This window comes from Solanum tuberosum, unplaced genomic scaffold, assembly GCF_000226075.1.
Source record: "Solanum tuberosum cultivar DM 1-3 516 R44 unplaced genomic scaffold, SolTub_3.0 scf00096, whole genome shotgun sequence".
Classification (NCBI taxonomy): Eukaryota; Viridiplantae; Streptophyta; class Magnoliopsida; order Solanales; family Solanaceae; genus Solanum; species Solanum tuberosum.
Window position 1 is genome coordinate 41724 of NW_006239025.1, and position 10284 is coordinate 52007.

At 28.3% G+C, this 10284-nt stretch overlaps 1 protein-coding gene across 1 annotated transcript; it reads left to right on the top strand.

Annotated features, from left to right (window-relative positions):
• Positions 1 to 2548: 2548 nt before the first annotated feature.
• On the top strand, positions 2549 to 7555 carry LOC102582742 (beta-glucosidase 18-like). The gene is made up of 12 exons (XM_006348168.2): positions 2549 to 2756; positions 3128 to 3194; positions 3919 to 3977; positions 4144 to 4219; positions 4519 to 4593; positions 4701 to 4788; positions 5133 to 5385; positions 5512 to 5627; positions 6090 to 6369; positions 6491 to 6593; positions 6697 to 6799; positions 7116 to 7555. The coding sequence occupies exons 1-12, from the start codon at positions 2592 to 2594 to the stop codon at positions 7315 to 7317; spliced, it is 1587 nt and encodes a 528-aa protein (XP_006348230.1). The 5' UTR covers positions 2549 to 2591; the 3' UTR covers positions 7318 to 7555.
• Positions 7556 to 10284: the final 2729 nt, after the last annotated feature.

A 10284-nucleotide genomic window follows, 5' to 3' on the forward strand; every position in this document is an offset into this window, starting at 1 on the left:
GATTTGTACGATTCTAGCTAGGGATAAATATAAGAAAATTTAATAAAATTCTCATTAATAAAAATTTTGTATGGAGTTCAATGGATAATTTTGAGTGGAGATTTGGTTATACTGTCAAATTTGGGTTTTATCATGTTCATCCTTTTTGAAATTTGATCATTTGAATATATAATACATATAAAATTATTTTATCACTTAACTATAATTAATTAACATCATAAACCAGTATGTATATATCTCAGTTCTCACTTTTTATTTCTTGCTAGCTCACTATTAGAAACTTAATCTTTTTCCATTATAAATCAGTAGAAAATTTGTATTATAAAATATGATTTTCCCACATATTTCTACCGAATTATCTCATTAGGAAAACACATAATTTTGAAAGTCTTTTGATAATTCAGATATTGAGCCTTTACTTGTTGTCCACAACTAATTTTGGTACATAACTACATGCCAAAGCTGTAAAAGTAAAGATCAACCACATGAATATTGATCAAATCTAGACATGATGAAATTTGTCAGGTTTGGCACATGGGGATGGACCCTATGAATCCTTCACTAAGGAATTTTTAATCTGAATTAATCGAATTTCAAAACGAATAGTAAAAGCTATAAACTAATAAAAAAAAAAGGAACGTAGAAGCATTAATATCAGAAATGGACAGGTTATTTCTTTCAAGTGCACATGTTGTTGTTTTCATATCACTTTGTGGTACCACCACATTAGCCATGATCATTATTGAGATTATGTTTAGAATTATGTTAATCCTAGCAAATGAAGTGACATTATAAGCTTTATCACACTACATGAATAATTATAATTAAATACTAAAATATGAAAAAAAAATTGTTATTAATTTTGAGGTGTGATGTGTAATTATAGAGATCTTTTATAATATGGTGTATTTCTAAATTTTTGCCAATTCAATACAAAAGTTTTGCTAATACAACAAATTTGTGAACAATTTGTTCTAAAGGTATGCTTGCTAAAAATATTTTATACATTAACATCATAACATATGAACGAAGACAAATTTTACTAATTAGGCAGAACTTTACAATTTGTTCTAAAATTATGCCAACATAACAAGGCAAGTTTTACTAATCTTAATATTGGTAGGTGAATTAATAAATACTAGAACTAGCTTTTCGTCTTCATAATAGCTGGAAATTCTCCAAAAATATGAAAAGCTGGAGTATTTTGAACCATGCATTTCGATGTGATTGGCCTCTGTTCAACAACCCAAGTAATTTCATCGTGAAAATAACATATCATCCACCATGTCAAGTTGACAATATAATACTAATATTTAATATGATAATAAATTAATAATAAATAAATATTGAAAACAGCTATAAACTCAGCGCAAATTATTAGTTTCATCTTTAAACTATTTACCGTCTAAAAAATTGAAGTTAAATACAACCCTAATCTTGCAACATAAGTGAAATACACCCTTAATTTTTCGTCAGGTTTAGGAGTGTTTTCAACACTTCTCTCAGCTTTTTATTAAGAGTTTTATGCACCTACAAGAGTTTGAGACCAATTGCTATATCATGTGGCAGATTGGAGTGTATCTAAATTTAGTTAGTCAAATAGAGGAGTATTTCTAAAGCCATCAATAATTTGAAGATGAAACAAATAATTTACGCCAAGTTCAAATAATATATAACTGATAGGCACAACTAATAGGAAGTACTATATATAAACAGGGCCGTCTTAACCCCTACACCACTAAAGTCATCGCTTGGGTCCCCATATATTTTGGGCCCCCCATTTTTAAAAACAATTACTTATATATATTTTTCTTTTATATATATATATATATACTACGATGGTTATGATTTCTACTAAGAAAATTGCATATGAGATGAAAATAAATCTGAATTTCGTAAGAAACAATTTGATAATATGGATAGCGAAATCACAAAGTCCCTTGAAGAATCTTCTAGAGTTGATTGCTTTATATATGTAGAGTAGATCAAATTATTTTTTGCACTTCAAAATAGATTTGAACCAATTGAAGCATATGAGAATTTAAAAAATATTGTCTTAACCTTGAACTTTCTTTAACACGTAATAGTTATTCTAATATTGATGGTTTAGATTTATTTTTTGAATTAAAAGTGTTAAGTGAAATAATACAAGTAGAAGATAATGATCTAAAGAAAATACTCAATCAAATAAAAAGACTTGATTCTTTTCCAAATACACATATTGCTTATAGAATAATGTTAACAGTTCCTGTAACCGTTGCCTCAGCCGAAAGAAGTTTTTTTCAAAATTAAAATTGATTAAATCTTTTTTAAGATCAACAATATCTCAAGAGATATTGAATGAATTAGATATATTATCATTTGAAAAGAAATTATTAAAAACAAATTGATTATAAAACAGTACCTAATGACTTCGCATCTAAAATAGCTAGAAAACTAGATTTTAAATAAAAGTATATATGATGAAAAAAGATATTAGGTCCCTCTCTTAAGTTTTGCTTTAGGCCTCTAATGTTGTTGAGTCGGCCCTGTATATAAATCAGTTTAATGCAAAAGCAAAAAGATTGCACCTTTTATTGAGGCAAAAAATAATGAAAACTTCATGGACCCTTAAGAAGTACTATTTCATTATTTGTATCCTCTTAATATTGCAACATGTTTATTCAAACAAAATCATAAATGGCTGGGAAGAAGAGGTGAAGAAATCAGAGTTTCCAAATGGTTTTCTTTTTGGGACTTCAACTTCTGCCTATCAAGTATGTATATGTCTCACCTTTTATTTTTGGTTAGCTCGCTCTTATCGTGAATCAGTAAAAAAATTATGTTATAAAATATGGTTTTCCCATTTATTTTTGCCGAATTATCTCATCAGGAAAATGCATGATTGGAAAACAAATTCTCACTGAAATACTGGGAAGCTTCCTAATTTTTTCCGTTTGTAAACACCACTATTTTTTTTATTTTCTCACTAATTCAATCAAAATAAACATGAGAATAGCCACTAAATATTTTTCGGTGGAAAATTTCAATAAACATATAGTAGTTTTTTTTTTGTAGTCTCTTTAATTTATCTAATGGTATAATTAATTATAACTAATTACTAATCCTGCAATTTTTTGTGTGTTAGGTTGAAGGAGCATATAGTGAAGATGGCAGAAGTCTTAGCAATTGGGATACTTATTGTCATATCAATGGTAACTATCTCATTTTAATAATTATACTTAAATGAAGGTTAGATTCAGATTTGACCAAACCCAATACCATTAGTCAAAAGTTTATATTTACACTAAAAAGTTCATAAAATATATGTAAAAAATATTAGGAAAAACTATCTAAATACACATCTTATTTTACCATAATCTCGAAAATTCCTTACCATTTAAAAAAGTTCAAAAATTCTCTTTCGAATACATCACTTCCCTCTCGCTAATACATCTCTATCCCTTCTCAAATACATCCCTTCCCTCTCTAATACTCCCGATGTATTCGGATGTCCTATCCCCTTTCCGATATATCCCTCCACTCTCGGATATATCCCTCCCTTCTTGGATACATCCCTCTCCTATGTATCCGGATGTCTGCTGATGTATCCGGAACTCCAAAATTTCATAAATTTTAAAGAATTTTGTAATTTGAAAAAGAGTAGAAAATAATGTAATTAACTCTTAACACTATGAAATTTATGTAAATGATACAAAAAAAATTAATTTCACATGTCGCTATTCTAAAATTTAAAACACGTTACAAAGTTTAAATCTAACTCTACCTCTAACCATGGCATGATTAAAACTTCAACATCTAAGAGTGGCGATAAATAGACTTTATCTGTTATATCTAGTCAAATATTATTATTATCATATAAAATAAACATGAATGATTAATACATTTATCTTATTTTGTACTTAAAATTGTTTACAGGTAGAATACCAAATGGAGGAAGTGGAGACATAGCTGACGATCATTACCATCGTTACTTGGTATGTATATAAAATAAACTCTGCATCCAAAAAAATAGCGGTTGCGTTATTCTTGGATTTCAAAAATAAAATAAAATAATAAATTCAAAATAATTATTTAATTTGATTTTAACATTTGATACATATGTTAATTATGTATTTAATTTGTTTTAATGAATGATGACAGGAAGACATTGACATAATGGCCTCTCTTGGAGTAAATGCATATCGATTCTCCATTTCTTGGAGTAGAATTTTACCCAGTATGTTTTGTTTTATTTTATTTTCTGGCTCCTCTCTTAGGGTGTGTTTGGTACAATGAAAAATATTTTGCAGTAAAAAAAATATTTTTTTAGAGTGCTAAATAGATATTTTTTAGTTTTCATATATAACAAAAAGTATTGTATATATTCATTTTTACTTGTTTACTATTTTAATTTATTTATTTTTTCAATTTTAACATATGAAAAAAAGACAATATTTAATTTCATGTTTTATCCTTAGCATTAATAAATTAGGTATCTCAATTAAGATCTAATATTATTATCAATTTTTTGAACAGGAGGAAAGTTAGGGCTTGTGAATCCAGCTGGAATAAAATTTTACAATAACATTATTGATAGTCTCCTACTCAAAGGTGGGTGATAATTTACACTAATTCTCTAATTAGTCAACTCTTTTTATTTTTACATTTTATGACCAAAAAGATAAATTAATTATGATTGTCATATTAATAAAATGCAGGAATAATACCATTTGTGACTATCCACCATTATGACTATCCTCAGGAATTTGAAGACAGATTTCAGGCCTGGCTCAGTCCTCTTATGCAGTAAGATTTTTTATACCGTCAGATCATCTTTATCTATTATATAGTGTATAACTTATCTTATATTTCAAGATTAATTAATTAAATATATTCCTAACCTAAAATAATAACGTTTACTTTGAGTCATGTCCCACATTTTTTTTTTTAAAAACGATACTCTTAAGAGTATAGTTTCATATTACTGATAGTTTAGATGTATTAGGTGTGAAATTCAACAAAAGTGGATAGTAATACGTGTTTTTGACACTTCACTAGATTATATAATTCAAATTACGACTATGACGTTCTAGAATATATTTTGAATCTCCTTATATAAAAATTCTGATTCCGCCATTATTTAATTACAGGGAGGAGTTTGTTTACTTTGCTGAAATATGTTTTAAGAGTTTTGGGAATAGAGTGAAATATTGGGCAACTTTAAATGAGCCAAATTTATATATGGAAATGGCCTATTTAAAAGGTGTATTTCCACCTTCCCATTGTTCTCCCCCTTTTGGTAAATGTTCTTATGGTAATTCAGATATTGAGCCTTTACTTGTTGTCCACAACTCAATTTTGGCCCATGCCAAAGCTGTCAAAATCTATCGTGACCAATTCCAGGTAATAACAACGTCTTTTGTCTAAATATTTTTCAACTCTTATATGATATAACATGAAAATCGATTTCAAAAACAAGAACTTTACTACATAAAATATTATTATAAAAAATGACTGTACGAACTGTAGGAAAAACAAGGTGGAACGATAGGAATGGTTGCGAGCGCTTACATGTATAAACCAATGACGGATAATGAGGCTGACAACAAAGCAACAAACAGGGCTTTAGCCTTTCATGTTGCCTGGTACGTTATATCAATAGAGTCCGACTTTAAAATGGACATTTTTTGAACGCTATAAACCAAAAGTATCCTTCCTAAATATACAGACCAAAATGGATGTCACTTCACCCATTTATGAGTGAATTGTGATAAACAAAGTTAACTTTCGTTAGTTCACCCCAAAACTAAAAAAAAAAAAAACATTACTTAATTAAGGTGAACTAACAGAAGTTAACTTTGTTTACAACAGTTCGCCCACAAATGAGCGAAGTGTCCATTTTAGTCTGTGTTTTTAGGGAGGGTCTCTTTTGATATGTAGCGTTGTTTTGAAGCCGGACTCTGATCATATATATATATGGACATTAGTTATAAATATCCCTTTTTTTTTTACTTCTTGTTCGTACTGATTCAGTTTATATGATGTACTTTGCCTTTTCTTGTTTATTCTAAATTATTGACCTGGATAAATATTATATGATCATGCAGGCTTCTTGATCCTCTAGTGTACGGAGATTATCCAATAGAAATGCGTCATTATCTTGGGACAAAATTACCAATATTCAGCTCGGAAGAAAAAATACTTATAAAAAACAGCACTGATTTCATAGGACTTAATCATTATACAACATGGTTTGTGAAAGATTGCCTTAATTCAAATTGTACATGCATGGAGAGTGATGTTCTTTGTACACATGGTGAAAATAGAGCCATTCGTGGCTATGTGCTTATTACTGGACAAAAAGATGGTGCATACATAGGAGATCAAGTAAATAATTTCTTCCTGACGATTATCTAAATACGTAACTATTTATTTACAAAAGTCTTTTTTATTATTCAAAATTATGCTTTAATTGATCAAATTAATGATCATCGAGTTGATTTTTCAGATGGGAATGCCCGGAGTATATGTGGTTCCGCAAGGCATGGAAGATATCGTTGATTATGTTAACAAGAGATACAATAACTTGCCTATATTTGTGACTGAAAATGGTAAAGGTTTTAATCTCTTTAATTAATTAAAATGGCAATATAATTAGAAATGTTAAATTTATGTAATTGAAAGTAAATTATGATATATACATACTTCATGCAGGGTATGCATCAAATGAGAATCAAGAAGAATATGATATGGACCAAGATAGGAAACGAATTAAGTATCACAAAGCATACTTAGCATCTTTGGCTCGATCAATTAGGTATTTATCTTTCGTAATAATAACGCGGAGTAATTAATTTTCGATCATATAAAGTTTTTCCAGTGAATTAATTAAATATATATGTGTATAAAAAATGTCTACTTTATTTGAATCAATAAAACACGAATTGTAAAGTCATAGTATTTATGTACATCAGTATAAGTGTATATATACACAACCTTTTTTTTTACATACACAAACTCGTAAGATCTAATATATATATATTAAGAGTACTCAATCACTATATATATATATATATAAACTTGAATTAAGATATATTTTTAATTATTTTTCATTAATAAATTATGTTGGACAGGAATGGTGCTGATGTACGTGGTTATTTCGTATGGAGTTTAATGGATAATTTTGAGTGGAGATTTGGTTACACCGTCAAATTTGGGCTTTATCATGTTGATCGTTTTTCTTTGAATCGAAGCCCAAAATTATCGGCCCATTGGTTTAGAGATTTTCTCACAAACACTAGCCTCAACAATATACAAGCAAAGAGTTCAATATGAAAACAATTTAATAGCGTATTTCTCGAACATAAATGATTTTAGACCTTCTTAACATGTATTTGATCGTCAAGAACGTTAAGCAACATTTCAGTATTTTGAGTTTATCTTTGGAAAGAACTTCGTTGATTTCATTTACTTTGAAAAAGAATAGTATGTGATGTCTTGATCTTTTTGAATATAAACTTAAATAAACTCCCTCAAGATAACTGAAAGGTGTAGCAGTGGTCTTGGGGGTTCATTATGGAGTTCAGGTTGCGTTCATTTTTAGTTAGGGTACATTTGTATGTCCTTATTATTTAAAATGCTATATTTTTATATTTTGCTCAAGTATAAATATTAGAATCTAAAATATTATGTAATTTTTTTCACATAGTTGTAATGAAAAATATTTCAATTCTCTTTCTTTCAAGGTTCTCAATACTATTTTAAAGTCCTAGCTAAATTTCTATAATTTCTAATTGATTTTTATTATCAACACACTTCTCAACTAAGAAAAAATATCACAATATGTGTATCTCTCTTTATATATTTTATGTCACGCTTATTTAAAAAAAATATGTGTGTTTGTCACGCTTGTTTTTTTTTTTTCTTAATTGACTAGTTTTATATATGCAAGATTTTTGTATTTTGCCAACTTTTATCGTTTATGTTATCGACTTATATCGCTTGTTCATTTCAGACTAGTTTTATATATGCAAGATTTTTGTATTTTGTCAATTTCTATTGTTTATATTATCGACTTATATCGCTTGTTCATTTGAGCTATATTTTTTTATCATTCAACCTATAAATATTGGTGTTGGTCAATATTTTTATTTTTTAATTATTATTGAGCACTAAATAAGTATTACAGTACTAATAATTTAATCCTTACAATTTTTTATTTTAAAAAAAAAAAAAACTTGTGCTTTTTTGGGGTATTAATTTGAAAGATTTTTTTTAAAAAAAGTAAAGTAAGACACTACAAAGTGAAAGTTAAAACAACGCTCAATATTTTTTCAAAAAGAGCTCAATGATGAAGAGCTCAATGAGAAAAAAAATATTAAAAAGGCATGATAGGTGGGTTAAAATTTAGTGAAAATGTGATAAATGAAAGAGAAGATAATACTTGATAAGCTGAAGTGGTAGTTCCAAATAAAAACCCATCTGGAAATTCTGATTTCTTCACATTTTTCTGTTCCTCATATGAATTTACAAATACAAATAGTAGTAAACACAGAAAAAAAGAAGTTCGGTTTGTTTAAATAGATTATCGTTCTTCGTCGTTACATAATGTCACATATTCATAATTTGAATAATGACCCTACATGAAATTGTAGGGTATGGGTAGAGCTACTATGAAAACGTTGAGTAAATGATAAAATATAATTATTAAATAATAAGTAAAGACAAAATGAGAAGAAAATACCAAGGTAACGAAAGGATCACACCAATCATTTTGTCATTACCTAACGATGGATTTAAACAATACAATACAACTAAATTTAGATAACAATCAAAACAAATATTATATTTAAACTAACAATTCAATACGACGGTAACAACCCTCCAAAACAATGTGCTATTAAATTATGATCTAAAAAGTTGATAAGTTAACTAAATAAATTAATTTAAAAAGGTCATCAAGGAATAGGTATTAATGAATATAAAATCAGGGGTAGGTGAGTAAGACCTCAATAAAATAATTTCATTTAATAATATGACAAATCACATAAACAGTTGGTCCAATAAATGACATTAAATTACAGTACTTTTAGGTAGAATATTTTTATTTTGATTGTTGAATTGAGTGCCAATGATGGGCCGCTTTAGGTAAAATTGGGCCTGACAAAGTGTGGGCCTTGAGAGATCCCATTAAAGTACCTTAAGTTTGTCTTTTCAAGCAAAAGTAGGCTAGAGTCCAACTCGGAGGCCACGTAGTATGGTAGATATCGTATCATATTGAAATCAAATTCTTTTATACCCTAATTTTGGTACTGATGTATACTCGTATTTATTATGCAATTTTTTGAAAAATGATGATACGATATTTGGTATTCAAATATATCATTGCATATAATTTGTGTATATTATTATAATACCAATAGATTTATAAATTAGTGTTGGTACAAAACTAATTATTTAGTCGTTGGAACTAGCATTATTTATCTTTATTGAAATGTTTTTGTTTGTATAATTAATTAGTGCAATATACGACTTTATTTTTCACATTTGTAAATCCCCGATTTATTATAAATTCATTGAACTAAGTGGATTGTCTATTGAGTTTATACATGAATTACTTGAATTCATGTATGTATATTTCCAAGGTGATATGATCCATTGTGGATAACTATGTACCTATTTGTTTGGGCATTTAACATGATGACCTTTGTTGGGAGTGTCACCCCCAAATGAACCTTGCAGTGAACGGTCCGAATTAAGTCGGGGCTCCAAAGGCCAAATAATATGGCATGTATTCTTTGAAATAAGTAATTTTAAATTGAAGAATTTATAATATATTAGTTCATTTTGCATTATTTATGTAAATTTAATTCTTATCTTATTAGAGACTTGTCTTGAAATTAATTTTAGTGTGATTAAAGCTCTTAACGCCCATGGGGAGATAAAAAAAATCGGGGCCAAAAGTCTCATGGGACTTATGTTAAATTAGGTCTTGGCCTAACTCACACCCCAAAAGCTAGCTCAAAGGGAGGAGGATTGCCCAAGCCTTATAAGGATTCCACCCATCTCATTAACCACCGATGTGAGATTTTTGTTATTCTTTAACAACTTATGCCCCAGTAGATGGGATATATATTCGAAAATTGCATTTTAAAATATTTTTATACTTAGTTTTGGGAAATTAATACATAAATAATTACTTATTCAATATCTCCACTCAGCAAAATAGAGATAAGGTTTGTGTATATCTCACTCTTTTCAAACTTTTACTTATATAATTATATTTGGATATGTTATTGTACT